We start from the raw sequence: 21069 nt of genomic DNA, 5'->3' as shown, positions 1-21069 counted from the left end.
TACAAGTTGTGAGGATGAGGGGAAGGATGTGGAAAGAAGAGGACTAAGAGAAGGATACAGAAGATGGCACATCTGCCCTCCCCCCAAAGATCAAATTCAATACCCACGCGGATTAGGACAGATTTGAGTGTGAGTGTTTAATTGTGAGGATGTCTATGACCCATACCAATCATAGTCTGTAAGAATTGCTACAGTTTGTGCCTTAAGATATTCTTAATGGGAATTATCTAACTTAAAAATATATTCCATTTATAACTTTTTCAGTTTTTATCTTCAGAATTTTAGCACTTTATATACAAAGTGCTGTGTTACCATCTCTGATAGTTGAACAGCCACCTAAATGATGCTTTTCAGTCAAATATGATCATTGAAATTTAAAAAAAAATCTGCTATAAATAATATTCCACTAATGAATCAGTATGAGTTTAAGACAATAAATAGAATCTGATGTTATTGAAAAAGAATTTGAAATTCAGCCAATTCAGTATATTGACCACATATTTTAAAATCAGAGACAAAGCTGTTTTTCAAAAACAAACTGCCTAAACATTTTTATATTTGCAGATCTCTTGCTAGCACATAGCAGGATGACCATATGTGAAATGTTGTATCTATTTTGGAGCTTGCTGTCTCTCTCCATGGTCTCTTTCCTATCCCCTGTGCTGACGCTAGCATTTTTTTCTTCTTGTGTTTCTTTGCTAATGGAAAGTCTTTATACTCAAACTATGTGGTCCAGTCTTTTCCATCTGCCAGGACAGTTTGTCTTTGGGAAGAGAATGCCAAGACTCTCTAAGTTCTGCTTGTCCTGACACTGTTTCATGAGCCATTTTTACCCTGTATTCAAATTGTTGTTGTCTTTCCTACCCATTCCCTTCTTGTGCCTTGTGTAGCTGAAACTGATTTTGATTTCCTTGGATTCCCCACTGCAGGAAGGCTCTTTCTAAGATACAGGTAGAAAAATGATTGAGAAAAAAATAGGTATGTTAATAGGTCTTTATACACCTTTTAAATTACACATCCTCACATTAGCAATTTTTTAGATGAGAGTCTATCCAAAGAGTAGAAAAACACTGACCTTGTAGCCCATGACTTCAGACTCGTTGGCTAATGGTCTGACAGGTTCCCAGTCCAGAGAAAGCTGAGAGCCTTGCTGCTCCCACCTGAGGTTGTTAGGTGCTTGACTGGGGGCTACAAAATAAAAAGCAAAAGTGAGTGGACGAAGAGTCTTAAATACATTTATTCACTTAAATCCTTGTATTTCAGTCTTTTCTTGTGTTCAGTCTTTTCTTTTGAGTACATCAGTCTTTTCTAGTTGACTGGCACCATAGGCTTCTTTCCAGCTAGAGTCAGATAAGGAAGGTTTTGCTCCAGGAGTGTCATTTTAATAGCTACTCTGCTGAGTTTTTGAACCTGAATCCTTTTATCTCCCTTCTGTGTCAAAATCGCTTAGCCTTGTTTCACAGGAAGATAACCCTTATCTACTATGAATACAAAATTTTCTGAGCTAGTTTTGGAATTCAGATCTAAGCATGAAGCAAGACTATAAATCAAAACTCCTCTTCAACTCTGCTTTTTATGTACCTCACATGGCTTTCAGAAATGTTAAAAGATGTTTCCCTTTTGTCTGAAACAAACAAAAAGCCCAGGTCACTTACGGGATTTCTTTGTGGTTGCACTCACTTCACTGCTAGGTGGCCCATATCCAGCTCCATTATAAGCTCTCACTGTGAAGTGATATAATGTATTTCCTTCTAATCCTGTCAGGATGACAGATGACTCATTCCCCCTAGTTTTGATGGTTTCTGCTGCATCTTCTTGTTCCATGTCTTTCCTATAGCCAATCTGTCAACATGAAAGATTAATTTTAAAGTTTCTCCTGTGCTTATGATTGTTGATTTTTTTTTTCCCTTTGGATGTTTCTCAAACCCATCCCTGGGAAATCACTCCTGTATCATCCAATTAACAGGTTCTACTAATGAGGCTAAAATCACTATCTTGGCCACTGCATGATTTGCAGCTGTGTAAACTGCAGCAACTTAGCAAAGCAATGAAAGGTGCTACCTTGTAACCTGGTAGTATGAAGAATCATTCAAAGAAATTGAAGAAGTTCTTTTCTCATAGGTCATCAGAACCAGTTCCCATTCAAAGCCATGGGGCTTTTAATGAATTATTTGAGAAAGAGGCATGAGAAATATTTCCTCCTGGGCCCCACACAAAGGTGAATCACACAGCTGGATGGATTTAACAGAGGAGAGGCGACAGAACACTCATGATAATTTGGAATGGTTTAAATGCAGAGAAATGGCTTTGCTAGGATATGGGAGGGTGGCAGAAGGGAACAGCTCTTTGTCAAAGCACAATTTGTACATTGAGGTGATCTTCCCTGGTTATGAGCTCTTGGTGGCTGGTCTCATACAGATCTTGATCCCTTTATGAGATTCAATAATTATCTCTGTGTACCTAAAGCTTAACCTTATTCGGACCCTGGAATTTAACCATGCATAAAGGCACAAGAGAGTAGTTTTTTTTCCCCCTACCTATTTACTGTGGTAAAAATAATGGAAGAGTGATTCTTCTTTCTCCAATTAATTACTGTGGTGAAAGAAGTGGACTGCTGCAAACATTTCATCATCCTTCAAGGGCTTTTTCTACTCTGCAGGCTAGAAAACCAAACATCACATTTTCCAGATTCTGGCTTACCTAAGGTTGATGCTACAAAATTTGGGCAGTGAGGAGTTTGTTTGGAACTTGAGATATTCTGGAGCATGCCTAGTACCAGTACTTGCATGGTACTAGCATACTAGTACCAGTACCTTGGGGCCGTAGGAAGTCACTGTAGGCTCCTACCTCTCAGGAAAAAAACATTTGAGTCACTGTACCATATTAAAATGCATCTACCAGCCTAGATGATGGCTAAAGACAAAGGGTGTAAGAAATGGGTAGAGGGGGAAGAAAGTTACAAATTATAACTGCAGCCTTATGAAATGAAGACTGTAAGAGCCATATTTTCTTCCTTATACTGTTTTATATCTAAATATTAAATAACCTGGGTCCCTTCCTTTCTTGTGATAGAGTGTTGTGGGTAGATAAATTTCTAATGTAGTTCATTACAGGAGATGGACAGACTGACTAATGGAAATTTCCTTGGCTTTCCCTTTTAGGGAGATTGTGGGTACATTTTCATTTGTTTAAGAGATATTTGCACAATGGAGCATTGTCATTGCCAGTTGTTGCTTTTGGGGAGTTGTTGAATGGGGAGAAGGATGTGTATGGATGTTGAGTAACCAAAGGGATATGGTACTTTAGCTTTCAGCATCCATTTCACCCTCATTCTAGTGTCTTCCTGGACTTAAGAGATGCAAAGATAAAAATCATACTTTCAAGACTCCCTTTCAGTTAGGGCTCTGAATATGTTTTAGGCTTAACCAGTCAGATGCCATGTCTGGTATTTGAAAGTAAAAATGAGATGGAGAGTGAATTTCTACAAATTCTGTTTCTTTTGCCTATGAGTTTAGTAATGGAGACATTATTTTTCCTTTCCCCTCCACCCCCTGACTGTGGCAGCAAAAATGAATGGCTTATTGTCTAACCATTAGCTTTATGGGAGTCAAGGAGCCAGGCACAAGACATCCATCTTATTGGTGCAAATTATAGCAAACATGGCAGGATTCTGGAACAGGCAGTAATAGCAGAGGCTTTCAGATCACAGAGGCTTCCTGAATGTGGTACCATTTTGTTCATGGTGGCTTCCAAACCATGGTAGTGGAGTGTGGGACTAGGGCTGGAGACTTCCTGCTTTTAGAAGACATCAGTGTCTTCCTGGTGTCTTAGTCTTATTGACTAGCTTTAACAGTTACTTTTGAAAGATCACCCTGGAGTGTGGTAATGTAACTCAATAATTCTGTAAACCATTTAATACTTATAATAAAACACTTCTTACTTAAACTAGTTAGAGTAATTTAGTTCTTTGCAATTAAACACTGCCTGACACACCTACACAGATCTTGAATATGAATATATATATATATAGTTAATAAGATAATCATAATCAAATTTCTATTTCTCATCCCTGTCTCTTCATAGATTTGACCTGGCATACAGCTGAGTGACTGAACTTCAGAAATTTGTTTGATTAAGCTGAAATGCTCTAACACTGCCTTCTGTACTATGTTTGCCCCATTAGTCCCAATTCCAAGAACTAACTTATCTTGCTTGGTCTTGAGCATACTTTTAACTGAAGAAATCTAAGTTATTTTCAAACTACAAAATTTGATGAGCTGTTGTTGGATGAACAAATGTGTATCTTTCTCCTTCCCAGTGATATATCTGATTTCTAGGTCTCTGCTTCAATTTAGGCAATAATCTAGCCAATTTTCTTTAATTGGCTAGATTATTTTAAGTTAGTTAAATATATATATTTGAGGGAGTTGAGTGTGATTAAATTCAGCAAATTACAGATTTTGATACAAACACAGATTTCAATACAAATTCTGGACTTCTAAATATTGAATTTTTTTTAACATCTTTATTGGAGAATAATTGCTTTACAATGGTGTGTTAGTTTCTGCTGTATAACAAAATGATCAGCTATACGTATACATATATCCCCATATCCTCTCCCTTTTGTATCTCCCTCCCACCCTCCCTATCCCTCTTCTCTAGGTGGTCACAAAGCACCAAGCTGATCTCCCTGTGCTATGCAGCTGCTTCCCACTAGCTATCTATTTTACATTCGGTACTGTATATATGTCCATGCTACTCTCTCACTTCGTCCCCGTTTACCCTTCCCCCTCCCCGTATCCTCAAGTCCAGTCTCTATGTCTGCGTCTTTATTCCTGTCCTGCCCCTAGGTTCTTCAGAACCATTTTTTTTTTTTTTAGATTTCATATACATGTGTTAGTATACGGGGTGTGTTTTTCTCTTTCTGACTTATTTCACTCTGTATGACAGTCTCTATGTCCATCCACCTCACTACAAATAACTCATTTTTGTTTCTTTTTATGGCTAATATTCCATTGTATATATGTGCCACATCTTCTTTATCCATTCATCTGTCGATGGACACTTAGGTTAAATATTGAATGTTTAATTTTCTGATGAATCACCACAAAATTAAACATCCCAAGTAAAATATAAAATGTTTGGAAGTCACTGATTGTGAGAAAACACAAATACTAGCTGCATCAGGTAAAATCTGTGATAAATCTAAAAAATCCACACATTATTTCTCTTTCTGGCATATTGAAAAAAAGAGCTGGAGAAGTTATGACCTTCACAGTGAAATAATAATTTTATTTACTAAATTTTTTTTTGATGGAGGATAGGGTAAATCAGAAAAACAGAAAAATATTTGGAGTTTAACATCGTGCTTATTTAGTGATTCTTAACTTGGAATTGAGATAATATAGTATTCATAAGTCACACTGCACCTCTGAAAGTTGAAAGTTCCTCTTCATTCAATTTATTTCTTCATGATTCAATTCTATCCTGATGATAGATTTTATCAACCTATAAACTTTGAACTCTGTATGAGATCACTTGAAATGAGGTTAAAAACATTTAAAAAGATATAAATATCTGAAACTGGAAGAATAGATAACCTGCTATTTTATCGCCCTCACACAATTGGGGATTTTTTTGTGTTTATCCCTTCCTGTATTTTTATTACATATAGTTGATATAATTATGTAACTACTTTTCTTCTCTAACATTATAGTCACATATAAATATTTTCCCATTTTTTATATCAATACTAAAAGTCTATCATATGCCTTGTGTACCAAATATCATTTAACCACTTTTCTATTGTGGAACATTTGGGTAGCTTCCAACTTTTGCTCTCTTAATTAAAATGTTGCCATGAATATGTTCATGTACATTTTTTTCCACATATTGGAATAATTCCCCAGAACAGAATTCCAGACAGGTGATTATGGGGTCTAAGATTATTGAAATTTTTATGATTTTGACACAAAAATGCCACACTTGTTTTCAAATAGTTTGCACTAATTTTCACTTCCAACAAAAGTGTATGAATCTGAAAGATACGCCAAAATGTTGCAAGCTCTAGGCACATCATGGTTTTGGAGTCAGAAGGCCTAAATTTTAATCTTATTTTTGATATCTATAAGCTTCATATAATGGGACAAGTTACTTAACCACTGAATCTCTATAACCTTGTTTATAAAAACCTCAGTTTTATGAATAGTTTTAGACAGCTCCCTTATTGTCACCCAACTACTTGAACTATTTTGTTTCTTGATGGCTTAACATTTCTGATTTTTGTAATTTGTGTTTACTTTTTTGCTATCCTTCATATTGTTTTGTTTTTTGACTTTGTTCCTCCAAATTATGTAATATTAATAGTGGCAGGCAGGAAGCATGAATTCTGAGTCAGCTGATAACTTTAAGTTTGTAGATTTGAACCTAAATCTAGATGGTTTTTCTTAGTAGATAACCTATTTTTTTCCAAAGTTGATTCTCCATAATGATGATTTTAACTAAGCAGATAACATATTCAATTACCTGATGTGATGATTCTAAGATATCCATGTCATACACAGTCTGGTTCCCTTACATGAAATTACAGGATCTAAAATCCATGAATGCTGCTATATGGAGTCAGTGGTTGCTGGATGAGCTATGAACTTTCCCCTACTTCCCAGTCTTCATTCAGTCATATATATAATCATTGAAGAATTCTTACTAGTATTTTATATTCTCCTGTCTGATTTTTGTTACCTGTTAGATTTTAAAAACACAATTCTTAGCTCCTGTATTCACTTGTTTTTATAATTTAAATTGCACTCAATGATCACTGCTCATTCAATAGTGTACTCCCTGAATTTAATAAAGACAGCTCTACTTTCTGATGTTATTTAATGTTGCAAAACAAAAATTTGATTTTTGCACCATTGAAAGTAATTTATTCTCTAGACTAGTAAGGCTAGAGTTTTTATTTTTTTAAGTTTTTCTTTTTTAATTTATTTATTTTGGCTGTGTTGGGTATTTGTTGCTATGTGTGGGCTTTCTCTAGTTGTGGTGAACAGGGGCTATTCTTCGTTGCGATGCATGGGTTTCTCATTGTGGTGGCTTCTCTTTGTTGTAGAGCACGGGGTCTAGGTGTGTGGGCTTCAGTAGTGTGGTGTGCAGGCTCAGTGGTTGTGGCTCTTAGGCTCTAGAGTGCAGGCTCTGTAGTTGTGGTGCACAGGCTTAGTTGCTCTGTGGCATGTGGGATCTCTCCGGACCAGGGCTCGAGCCTATGTCCCCTGCATTGGCAGGTGGATTCCTAACCACTATGCAACCAGGGAAGCCAAAGGTTAGAGTTTTAAAAAATAATCAAAATGCATATTGAAATGTAAATATTTTACCATACTTTGAGAACTTCAAAACTATTAATTTAATTACTTTTTCAAAAAATTGTTTTGAATATGTATTATTTACCATGCACTGTGCCTGTAGGCAACTGGGGTAATGGTGAGCCCAAAAAGACACTGCATAAGACTCATCAGGAAAAAAAGGGAGAAGACTCAAATCAATAGAATTAGAAATGAAAAAGGAGAAGTAACAACTGTCACTGCAGAAATACAAAGGATCATGAGAGACTACTACAAGCAACTATACGCCAATAAAATGGACAACCTGGAAGAAATGGACAAATTCTTAGAAAAGTACAAACTTCCAAGACTGAAGCAGGAAGAATTAGAAAATATGAACAGGACAATCACAAGCACTGAAATTGAAACTGTGATTAAAAACCTTCCAACAAACAAAAGTGTAGGGACAGATGGCTTCACGGGTGAATTCTAAAAATCATTTAGAGAAGAGCTAACACCTTTCGTTCTCAAACTCTTCCAAAATATAGCAGAGGGAGGAACACTCCCAAATTCATTCTACAAGGCCACAATCAGCCTGATACCAAAACCAGACAAAGATGTAACAAAAAAAGAAAATTACAGGACAATGTCACTGATGAACATAGATGCAAAAATCCTCAACAAAATACTAGCAAACAGAATCCAACAACACATTCAAAAGATCATACACCATGATCAAGTGAGGTTTATCCCAGAAATGCAAGGATTCTTCAATATAAGCAAATCAATCAATGTGATGCACCATATTAACAAATTGAAGAATAAAAACCACATGATAATCTCAATAGAAGCAGAGAAAGCTTTTGACAAAATTCAAGACCCACTTATGATAAAAACTCTCCAGAAAGTGGGTATAGAAGGAACGTACCTCAACATAATAAAAGCCATATATGACAAACACACAGCTAACATCATTCTCAATCAATCATCTCAAAAGATGAAAGCATTTCCTCTAAGATCAGGAACAAGACAAGGGTGCCCACTCTCATCACTATTATTCAACCTAGTTTTGGAAGTTTTAGCCATGGCAATCAGAGAAGAGAAAGAAAAAAAAAGGAATACAAATTGGAAAAGAAGAAGTAAAACTGTCACTCTTTGCAGATGACATGGTACTCTACATAGAAAATCCTAAAGATGCCACCAGAAAACTACTAGAGCTAATCAATGAATTTGGTAAAGTAGCAGGATACAAAATTAATGCACAGAAAACTCTTGCATTCCTATACATCAATAATGAAAAATCAGAAAGGGAAATTAAAGAAACACTCCCAGTTTCCTTTACAACAAAAAGAGTAAAATACCTAGGAATAAACCTACCTTAGGAAGCAAAAGACCTGTATGCAGAAAACTATAAGACACTGATGAAAGAAATTAAAGATGATACAAACAGATGGAGAGATATACCATGTTCTTGGATTGGAAGAATCAACATTGTGAAAATGACTATACTACCCAAAGCAATCTGCAGATTCAATGCAATCCCTATCAAACTACCAATGACATTTTTCACAGAACTAGAAAAAGAAATTGTAAAATTTGTGTGGAACCAAAAAAAACCCTGAATAGCCAGAGCAATCTTGAGAAAGAGAAATGGAGCTTGAGGAATCAGGCTCCTTGACTTCAGAATATACTACAAAGCTACAGTAATCAAGCGAGTATGGTACTGGCACAAAAACAGAAATATTGATCAATGGAACAAGATAGAAAGTCCAGAGATAAACTCAAACACATATGGTCACCTTATCTTTGTTAAAGGAGGCAAGAATATATAATGGAGAAAAGACAGCCTCTTCATTAAGTGGTGCTGGGAAAATTGGATAGCTACATGTAAAAGAAAGAAATTAAACATTTCCTGACACCATACACAAAAATAAGCTCAAAATGGATTAAAAACCTAAATGTAAGGCTAGACACTATAAAACTCTTAGTGGAAAACATAGGTAGAACATTCTATGACATAAATCACAGCAAGATCATTTTTGACCCACCTCCTAGAATAATGGAAATAAAAACAAAAATAAACAAATGGGACCTAATGAAACTTAAAAGCTTTTGCACAGTAAAGGAAACCATAAACAAGACAAAAAGACAACCTTCAGAGTGTGAGAAAGTATTTGCAAATGAAGCAACTGACAGAAGATTAATCTTCAAAATATACAAGGACTCATGCAGCTCAATATCAAAATAACAAAATACTCAATCTATAAATGGGTGGAAGACCTAAACAGACATTTCTCCAAAGAAGATATACAGATTGTCAACAAACACATGAAAAGTTGCTGAACATCACTAATTATTAGAGAAATGCAAATCAAAACCACAATAAGGCATCACCTCACACCAGTCAGAATGACCATCATCAAAAAATATAGAAACAATAAATGCTGGAGAGGGTGTGGAGAAAAGGGAACCCTCCTGTACTGTTAGTGGGAATGCAAATTGATACAGCCACTATGGTGAGCAGTATGGAGGTTCCTTAAAAAACTAAAAATAGAACTACCATATGACCCAACAATGCCACTCTTGGGCATATACCCTGCGGAAGCCATAATTCAAAAAGAGATATGTACCCCAATATTCACTGAAGCACTATTTACAATAGCCAGGACATGGAAGTAACCTAAGTGTCCATTGCCAGATGAATGGATAAAGAAGATGTGGCACATATATACAATGGAATATTACTCGGCCATAAGAAAAATGAAATTGAGTTATTTGTAGTGAGGTTGATGGACCTAGAGCCTGTCATACAGGGTGAAGTAAGTCAGAAAGAGAAAAACAAATACCGTATGCTAAAACATATATATGGAATCTAAAAAAAAAAAAGTCGTTCTGATGAACCTAGGGGCAGGACAGGAATAAAGATGCAGACATAGAGAATGGACTTGAGGACACAAGAGGGCAAGGGGAAGCTGGGACGAAGTGAGAGAGTAGCATTGACATATATACATTACCAAATGTAAAATGGATGGCTAGTGGGAAACTGCTGCATAGCACAGGGAGATCAGCTTGATGCTTTTTGACAACCTAGAGGGGTGGGAGGAAGGCTCCAGAGGGAGGGGATATGGGTATATATATATACATATAGCTGATTCAGTTTGTTGTACAACAGAAACTAACACAACATTGTAAAGCAATTGTACTCCAATAAAGAGTTCAAAAAAAATTTAAATAAAAACAATTTTAAAAAAATGTAAAAAACCCCACAAAGGTTACAGTTACATTAGAATAAAAATATTAAATAGGGATAAATCTAAGGAAAGATTTGCAAGGTCAGTAAAGACAAAGATCAAAGAAGGCTTAAAAAAAAGAGGGATATAATAATCATGGATTAGATTTAATATTGCAAGTGGATAATTCTACCAAAATTTTCCTCTGTACTCAGCTCTATTCAAAACAGACCCAAACTGCAAACAGGCCTAATGTCCATCAATGGAAGAATGATAAATAAATTGTGGGATACTCACAAATGAAATTTAGGAGAAAACACATAAAAATATGGATGAATATTACCGATATAATGTTGAGTGAAAAATACAAGACATAAAAAGCGCCATATGATTCCCAAAACTAGTAAAACCAATCAGAAGTCAGGATACTTGGTTTTCGTTTTTGTTTTTGGTGGGGGTGTGGGGTTCAGAATAAGGATAATGACTATAAGAGACACAAGGTGATTCTCTAGTTCTTAGAAATGTTTTGTTTCCTGACCTGGATTGTGGTTACACAGGTATGTTCACTTCGTGATAATTCACTGAGCTGTACATTTATGATTTGTGCACTTTTCTATATGTAGATTAAAAAAAGTCTTGCCTTTTGAAAATAAAGTCTCAGCCATTTTGTAATTAGCAAATAGTCAATTAGTAATTGGCATTTTTCTAATGCTAAGCTTGTCTTTTGCAAAACTTCCTTTTTGTGCGTGTTCAAACACCTTATAATATTTCCATATTTCTTAGTATAGTAAGCAAGACCATGTCTGTATCTAACTCTTCAACACTCATTGAATTAGGACCTCTATGCCACAAGTATGTTGTCAGGTACTTAAGATAAAAACCCAACCCTCGAAAGGAAGATTTTTTTGCAATTTGGTATTTCTCATATGGGTCATTCTAAGAGAATGTCAACAAAAATATTCCAAGTATTTGTAAAATTAAATGGGTTGATGTCTACATTTGTTATTTTATTTTTTGCGTGGATGCTTTCTGTGTACAAATGTGTATTATGTAACAGAGAGTGAGATTGTGGATGGACATGATGAGCTCAGGATGGCTGCGTTTAGGAGTAAAGAAAAAAACCCTGTTTAGAGGTCACACAGTAAATTACCATTTGTGTCAAAGAGTGAAAAAAATAGGAAGTACTTCTGAATATGATAAAAGATATCATCCATACATACCCTTTTGGTTCTTCATGTGGGTAAAACAATATATTCAGGCAAATATTTTAATATTCTTGAAAATAAAATGGTTTATAAAAGTTTTAGTAGAAGAAAATATGAAATGTGGTTTGGGTTAGGGAATTTTCTCCATGAAGCAATGTATTTAGAAGTAAATGAAACAGAAACACAGTATACACTGAGTTATTCATTACCTTCTAAAAGAATTCTACAGGTTGCCTTTCAATAGGACAGGGGAAGGAACAAGTTAAACAACTGTTACATCTTCAAGTTACTTCTATAATTTCCTTTTGATCTGCTGATTTTTTAAAATCATAAATAGTTTTAGTTAGCCTCCCAGTCTCTGAAAATAACCTAAGAAGGAAATCTAATGATAGAGACATGAAAGCTATTTGATTTTTCCAGAGTCCGCAGAATTTCAGAAAAGGGAGTGTAGAAGTATTTTCTTCTCACTGTTTAGTTTTTTATATTCTTAGTTTTATATAGTCATAACAAAAAGCCAAAGGAGAACCCGTACAACGGCGGCTGCCCACCATATGGAAAATAAAACAGCCTTTGTTTTAGCCTTTTGGTAACTGGTTTCATTTCAGCTTCTTTTCCCCCTTTAATTTATGTCTGAAATTCCATTTTACACACACACACACACACACACACACACACATACACACACACACACACACACACACTCACCCTTGCACCCTCTGCTATACCAATTAAATGCAATCTGCCTAGTATGAGTTATTGTCAAACAGCAGTGAGGACCATTTTTTTTTTTTTGTCTCCTTCTTTGACGATTAGAGTCAGCTCATAAAATAAAAACAACAATCTCATCCCTTTTCTCCTTAAGAAATCCCCACTACAACTTACTTTATAGAGCAAAACACAATTAGTGTCTTTTCAGTGCAATCAATAAGTGGAAATGGCTTTAGTGACATGTCTAAAATGAACTTCTGAGTTACATACCCTCTGGAAGTTCTAAAATAAATACATGCAAGTCTTGAATATAGCCTGGGAAAAGGAGTCTCTAGGGGTGTGTGTGTCTTTTAGTGAGAATTGTAAAATGGAACAAGTTGTTTTGCCTTTTGTTCTTCTTCATAATAAGCATGAAAAAGTTAAGAATTAGGACTCGGACACTGTGCACTTTTCACTCTGCTATAAAAATACATTGTCGCTTATTATTGAAATGAACCCAGCCATTAAAAAATATACTTAATAATACTCTTCCAAAAAGGTCACAATGAATACAAGCACCATTAACTTGATAATCATGAGGAATTTTGTTTCACAGGCAGAATATACAATATAATATTTAAAAATATGTCTAAAAATTTCCTTTTTATTTTATTCAATAAAATTTCTATCGATTGATTTATTGTTTTATTTAGGAAAATTGAGGACATTTAGGGACAGAAGCATATGCTCAAGCAAACAGAAACCTATGCCCATGGAGGGCATTGGCATGGGTTTATGCTACTAGTGTTTCTTCAGAGGATCAGGATGCTAAGGAATCCTAGGGTAATTATGGACATAAGAATTGTATTGTTCCAATGTCTTCCTCTCTGCCTTTTGCTTATTTAAATTTCCCACAAACATCTCTCAGTATTAAACTGTGATTTCTTTTAAGAGCAGGGACTAGATCTTAATAGTTTTGCATTTCCACTGACTAGAACAGTGCCTGATAATAAATGCTTGATAAGTGAAGGAATAACAAATATTAATCATCCAACATTGCATTATAACCCAATTTCCTTTGTCATTCCTCCCAATTTGGGAAAATCAGAGAAAAGATGATGAAATTTGGCCCTATTTTTCTTTAGTCTTTTTTCTTGTTAGACTGGCATCTGCTCTGATTTTGTATGCACATAAAAATCCCGGTGTTCTAGGAAAAGCTTTAGAGGCTCTGCTCAAAGATTCAGGAATTACCATTCACAGGACACTTAATGCTGGTGGGTTCATAAATTCAAAACTGAAACTAATAATTTATTTGCATGGGCCAATGACAGGGATGGCAATCGAGATGGGGCAGTCATGATAATTCAAAAATCAGTCATTCAATGCATATAGCTCACTTCTGATTTTCAATCATGCTGCATGCCATAAGCTAGAAATTTCACATATCTCAATGTCAACGCTTTCTACATTTAGTCTCTGTAGCCATGAAATCTCAAGCTACTTCCATGTGAGTAAACAAAATTCTCAAATGGGTTGTTTTAAGAGAATGTCAACAAAATTGTTCAATTGTATTTGTAAAATACAATTAGATGGAGTGGTGTCTATATTTGTGATTTCATATTCTTTCTTATTTCCTCAGATGGTCATTTTTGTGAGGTAGTATAAGACTTGTATAATAAAAGGCAGCCTTGCAAACTTGTTGAAAAGACCACTCTTTTTCTTTTCATAGCAGAATTTGAATCTAGCCTAATTGTGACATTTAGAAATGTCCATGGGTGGACCCACTTTGAAATTAAAGGGGATAATATTACTAAAATTTCCTGAAGCCTCTTACCATAAAGTCATTTTATTTTCTGGTAGGCTAGGGGCTGTCATCATTCTGACGCTATCTTTATGCATAGCTATTTCTACCATATCAATTGCTTTGACCATTCTATTAGATAGAGCAATTAGTCATTTTAATAACAAAAACAGTTTGATTTGAATTAATTGGTTAATGTATTTGAAAGTGTAAGTTAGTTGCAGATGAACATAGTTTAAGTCAAAATGCTTGATTCATTATTTGGTAAACAAATGAGAGTGTAATGGAGGCTTCCTTGTAAAGGACAAAAATGCTAAATGTAGGTAGGTAATTGACAGATGGTATCAGGGAAAGCCTCCTACTGAGATCCTTACAGCTGCCCTATAGGTCTGGCTACATCAAGGAAAAGAATATCAAAACCAAGACATCAAACAAAAGGAGCTACAAGGCCTTACCAAAAAACAGAAAAACAAAAATGAAAGAAAGAAACTGAAATAAAGTCTCCCTTGCTAGACTGTGATCTTCATAAGGGCAGGGAATCTGTCTATTTTACTTATTGTTTTACCCCACGCACTACACCAAGACTTAGCAGGCATTCAATAAATAGCACGTGGATAAGTAAGTGAATGAATAATAAATGATAACTGAGATTCAGACGAAACGCACAGAAAGTCAGATCAGGCACAAACGAGGTCCAAATCTGACAATCCAGATCACAATTAGAATCAGGCTCAGAGTCACTTGAAGAGCGTACAGGGGAAGGAGAGCACAGTGATGGGAACTTAGATGGGGGATCAGGTGATGTTATAAGAGCCTTAAGGACTTTATTGCTCTTGATGATGTCCATCTTCCCTCTAAATGACCCTTGCTTGAGGGTAGCCTCCCAAGATTAGTGGAAGAGAAAACACAAAGATTTCAGAGTCAAGTGAACGACATAGGTTCAAGTTTGATTATTTATTAAGAAGAGTTCATTGAGGGGTTATCATTAGTTAATACTGTACTATGTATTCTAGAGATAAAGTTTGTCCATATCAAACTGGCAGTTGAGTATGTGTTTGACAGGAGCCATATCCTAGAAGGAATTAAAGGTGTGGTCATGACTTCAGATATGATTTCTTTTTTCTCATTTACCTCCATTATTATGCCTGGTGTATCAAGGGAAGTTTCCCATATAAAAGTCTCATCTTTACTTCTTTTTTTTTTTTTTTTTTGCGGTATGCGGGCTTCTCACTGGTGTGGCCTCTCCTGTTGCGGAGCACAGGCTCCGGATGCGCAGGCTCAGCGGCCATGGCTCACGGGCCCAGCCGCTCCGCGGCATGTGGGATCTTCCCGGACCGGGGCACGAACCCGTATCCACCTGCACCCAACCACTGCGCCACCAGGGAAGCCCTTGACTTCTTTTAACTGCTTTTATCTGAGGCTAAGATAGTTGTCTGCAGTGGTTAATTCAATTCTCTTATAGTCATTGACTGGTGTGAAAACATATTGAGAGGTTGAGTCTGACTCTTACCCATTTCTGATAACGCTGAAGAGTTATGATTCTAATGTATATCAAGACACCTTGATATCCTGACAAGAGACTTAAATGATTCCACAACAAACAAATGTGTTGCTGGTCTGGAGTTCTGAATTGAGGTTCTCTCTAAATTGCTGCCACTAGCCATTATTTAGATAGAAGTAATATTCTTAAGGGTATTTGATGTCTACAACCTGAAGTAACTAAACTGATAACACAAGGGATATGGATCACTTACTTAATTGTGAAAATTTCCTGAAGATCACCAGTAACTGCTAAACCCAATAGAAACTTTTCTGCTTTCATCTCGATCTCTTAGCAGGTGTAAACACAGTTGACCATTTCCTTCTTTTTGATTAGCTCTTTTAGTTTCTTTGACACCTTACACACTTGATTTTCTCTCCATCAAGATGATCTCTCCTTGCCACTCTCCATGCTGATTCCTTTCCTTCAGCTAAATTTCTACATGCTGATTGCACCAGGACACAGCTTATCTCCCCCTTCATTCCTCCTCTTATCCTCTCCTTTACTCCCTTCTGGGAATTTGTCCTTAGGTGATTTAATGTAATAGAATGGCTTTAAATACCACCTTTATGATTGCCCCCTTTATGTCTTCAGCACTGGTCTCTTAATTAGACTCCAAACTCACATATCCTATTGCTTATCTGACTTATCCTCTTAAATTTCCAATAGGCATCTCAAATTTAATTTAGCCAAAACAGACTTCTTTATTTCCCGTTTTCAAATCTCTTCTTTGTCCAGGTTTTCCCTTTAAATTTTTAAAATATTATTATTATTATTTGGTAAATCATACCACTATTCATCCATTTGACCAAGGCTATGATGTAGGAATCATCATTTTCCTTCCCTACACATCTGATCATTCAGAAAATCCTGCCAGACCTGCCTCTAAAGTATGTCTACCTTTCTCGTACTCCACTGTTATGACCTTAGTCTAAGTTATCATCATTTCTTGCATGAATTATTGCAATGACCTCCTAACTTCTACTCTTGACCTTTCTCTCCTCACCCTTTCATTCTGCATGGAATAGCTGCCAGAATAATATTTTTAAAAAATGTAAATCAGACATTGTCACTCTCCTCCTAAAATTGCCCCAATGGCTTTTCATTGTATTTGGAATAAAATACAAACTCTTCTCATAATCTATATATCCCTAAATAATATTGTGTCTGCCCACCTAACACTCTGACTACCTCAAATTTCACTCACATCACTGTTCACCAAGGTGTAGTTGCTCCACTTTCTTCTGTTCCTTAAATGAATCAGGTGTGTTCTACCTTTGCACTTCTACATGTATTGTTATCTAAGTTTATTTTTCTCATATTTATTTATTTTCTCCCATTACGATGCAGTATTCATAAGAGCAGGACCTTTTCTATCTTATTCACCCATTCAATTCAGGAAAAACAAGAGACTTGACCAAAAACACTGTCTCCACTATTTTCAGAATGGCACAGGACTGGTAGCGGTTATAGTAACTAACTACTTTAGACATTGCAGGTAAAGCTGCAATTATGGCTAGAAAAACGACTCACAGGATTGATATGATAAGTACATAAAACTTGAAACCAGTCTCATTGGCTTTTGTGACAAAAACAATACTTGTTTCATCGTCATCATGCTCAGAATTCTACTATTAGTAAATACAACTAGGATTGTGGCTGGGATAGAATAGAGGAGGGAGATAGTGATGAGATAAAATATTAAGCTGTAGGGGTTACTACATTTTAGAAATATTTAGTTTAGGAGATCTTTTTACTGAAAAGAAAGATGAGGAGACAATGAGAACAGTAAATTCTGGGATGCGTAAGGTGAAGAGCAGAGGTAGATCTTTTCTTAAAGGGATAGAGAGTAGAAAAAAGAGGGGGTGGGAGTGATGCTGGTAAGTTTTACTTATATCACATTTATTTATTTTTGAATTTTATTTTATTTTATATACAACATGTTCTTATTAGTTATCTATTTTATACACATCAGAGTATACATGTCAATCCCAATCTCCCAGTTCATCCCACCACCACCACCAAATCACCCACCCCGCTTTTGTCTCTTGGTGTCCATACATTTGTTCTCTATATCTGTGTCTCTATTTCTGTCTTGCAAACCGGTTCACCTGTACCATTTTCCTAGGTTCCACATATATGCGTTAATATACGATATTTGTTTTTCTCTTTCTGACTTATTTCACTCTGTATGACAGTCTCTAGGTCCATTCACATCTCTACAAATGACCAAATTTCACATTTATTTTTAAAATCTACATGCAACTATACACTTATGAGACAGTATATCTTATAAAGAGTCTTTGCTGACTATATTTTACTTAAAATAACTGTTATGTCATATTTGGTCATTGAATTATATAAAGTTTTAATTATTTTCTGATAATGAAAAGCATACATTTGATTTTCCCATTAACAAGATATTGTTTTTTTTTCAATAACAAGATGCCATCTTTTTAAAAATACAATTTATAATGCACTATAAAATACTATAAATGTTACTGTGCCCATGGAAGCTGTGTTGTTTCTTTGTGTAAAAATAGTTGTCAGAATTTGTGTTGATTTACTTTAAATAAAATTCAGTCAATGTAATGATTGCTCCAGAATTTGATTAAATGCTATTAACATATCCTCAAAGATATTCCATTTTTGCTTGTGATAAGTTGTTGCTTTGAATAAAATAGATTTAGAGAAAACTTTGTGCTCTGACACTCTTGAATGCCATGCTTGAGTGATCTTGGTCTTGATCTCTAGTCAAACCTTGATCATCAGCATTTTATAAAACCCTTCTCACCATGGTCAGTAAGGGCTCTGCATGGCACACCCATTGGGCAATCTCAGGCCTCATCTTTCTGAAGCCTCAGGCCTCATCTTTCTGAATTTCTTAGCAACATTTGACTCAGCATTTGACATTCCATTTTAAAATTCTTCTCTTGGCTTCTGAACTTCTTCAATGTCTTCTATAGTTTCTTTGGCCATATCTTCTTTCTTGAGTTCCAAATGATGAGGCGCCATAGGGCTCAATTCTCAGACATCTTTATCAACATTTGGTGATCTCAGCCAGCACATGTATAAAAACCATTTATATACTGAAGATTCCTCAGAGTTATAGCTCTGTCTCTAACCTTTCTCTTAAAATAAGACTTACTTGATAGCTCTTTTTGTAAAAAAATAAAATAAAATAAAAGGCTTATAAAATTTAACACATTAAACCAGAATCTTTGATCTTTTTCTCTAAAATATGCTCTTCTCCATTAGTTCCTTATGTATGTGAATGATTTGTCATTCTCCCAGCTTCTTGGGTCAAAAAGCTCTGGAATTAACTTTGACATAGTCCACATCCAATTCATAATCAAATCCTGCCACACTTCCACTCAAAATATATCTTAAAATGTCCACTTCTCATCAATTCCACCTCTACTGTTCTAGTCGAAAGCAACTTCATTGTCTGCTAGGTTGGAAGGACCGCTTCTCCACTGCTCTACCTGAGGTCCTCTTAGAGCCTGTTCTTCACCCTCTAGACCAAGAGATGCTTTTAAAATATGAGTCAGAGCCTGATTGGACTCTCTGTTTGTAATCGTTAACGGCTTTTCCTGATACTGAAGATAAAATCTAAACTCCTTTTCCTGGTTCACAAGACTGCATATAACCTGGTTCTTGTCCCAGCGATTTTTCCTGCTACCACTCTTCCTGTTGTTAACTGTTATCTAGCCAAAATCGCTCCTGTTCTTTGAACAAGGCCAGCATGCTCTTAAGACAGGGCCTTTGAGTTTGCTGTTCTCTCTGCCTCTCTCTCTCTCTCTCTCTTTCTCTTTCTTTCTCTCATTTGATCATGTCAAATGTCAGAACCTCAGAAAGGTTAATTCCTCAAACCTCTATAAACAGCAGACTCTCACTCTACCTTCTTGTGCAGTACTATTTTTCTGCACAACATTCATCATCAACTGAAATTATATCACACATTTATTTGTGAGCTTGTTTATTGTTTGCCTTCCCTATTACAACATAAGCTTCATGAGGACAGAGACTTTAATTTGCTCATTGTTTTATCCCTAGCATCTAGCTCAGTGTCTGCTAATTAGTAGGCCTCCAATAAATATTTGTTGAAAGAATGAATGAATGATGATTTATATATCGAAAGAGAACCATTGTTCACAAGCTTAAATCTTATGTGATCTCTGTAGGACCTCATAGAAAGCTGTTATTACAGGTGAATCATAGTGGGAATATGAATGTCATGCTATTAGGACAGGCAGAAAAATTGTTGAGGGTGACTGGCTGTGTGACAGGAGCACCACTTTGAGATGTAGAAGCCTGGATCCTCACTCTTCTGAACAGCAGAATACACTTTATGGCTTACTACAAGTATGCATACCAGATGTTCTGATTCAGAGGTTTAAGTGGACCTATACTTATGTAATTGTTTTAGGTTGAGTTCCATAGAAGCAGAGCGTGAGACAGGGATTTGAATGATGTGATTTACTGTGAGAGTGCTTGCAGGTGAATCTATAAGGAAGGGAGGAAAAGAGGATGGGAAGTAGAAGGAACTGAGCAAGAGTGTGGTCCCAGGTGATCTAGCCTTGGCCTGATGTACATGACTAAGGCTCTGGATCATAAACTGCACCATAAAGTTGTTTCCTCCTTGAAGCAAGGGACCAGTATCAGTCAGTATCAGCCAGTCATTGACCTTGGGTTGCTTGACTGTGGGGTTGGTACCTTTTCAGGTAAGGCATCACCCCTAAGTGGAGGGCAGTTCTCCAGAAGGGAAGCTGAAAACCATTCATAGCCAACACTCACAGCAGCTAGAGGATGGTGCCCTGGCCCAGTGCAGGGGAGCAGGGCAGGCCACCCCAATGTCTTCTACAGTGGGAGCAAAAGGGGCTGTTTGTGAAGCACAGATATTCATTTGTTCAACAAATATTTATTGTAGCTGTCCTGAGCCAAGTACTACCAGCCTTGGGATTGACTGGTGAACAGACATGGTCCCTGCAGCATGGCTAGGGAGAAAAAGAGATTTTAATAAAACAAGCATGCAATCCTGATATGATACATATTGAATTATCACCAAATAATGAACTGAAGCAAGATTGTAGAAATAAATCCATGATATTGTATAGGTAATGGTTTCATATAAATGATATTTGCTGTAACTCTTAGAAATATTGTATAAACTGTTAATCACTGTGATCTTTAATGCTGGCTGTATATTAATCAAATAGTTCTCAGCCATTATTTGAAAACTCAAATATAATAAAGAAATGTGTTTTTTAGCCTGGAAACCATGTTGGTA

The 21069-nt window shown here is 36.0% G+C and overlaps 1 protein-coding gene across 4 annotated transcripts in view; it reads right to left on the bottom strand.

The window, feature by feature from the left end:
- The window catches only part of CNTN5 (contactin 5), a 1371648-nt gene that overhangs the window by 14419 nt on the left and 1336160 nt on the right, over window positions 1-21069 (bottom strand). For all 4 annotated transcript variants that reach the window (XM_060303945.1, XM_030883710.2, XM_060303947.1 and 1 more), the window contains 2 exons: window positions 1656-1842; window positions 1076-1188 (listed from right to left, as the gene is read on the bottom strand). In XM_060303945.1, coding sequence (XP_060159928.1) covers window positions 1076-1188; window positions 1656-1842 — 300 coding nt within the window. The remainder of the gene's footprint in view (window positions 1-1075; window positions 1189-1655; window positions 1843-21069) is intronic.

The sequence above is a fragment of the Globicephala melas genome, chromosome 8 (genome assembly GCF_963455315.2).
Source record: "Globicephala melas chromosome 8, mGloMel1.2, whole genome shotgun sequence".
Lineage (NCBI taxonomy): Eukaryota > Metazoa > Chordata > Mammalia > Artiodactyla > Delphinidae > Globicephala > Globicephala melas.
This window is presented reverse-complemented; position numbering and strand designations above follow the sequence as displayed.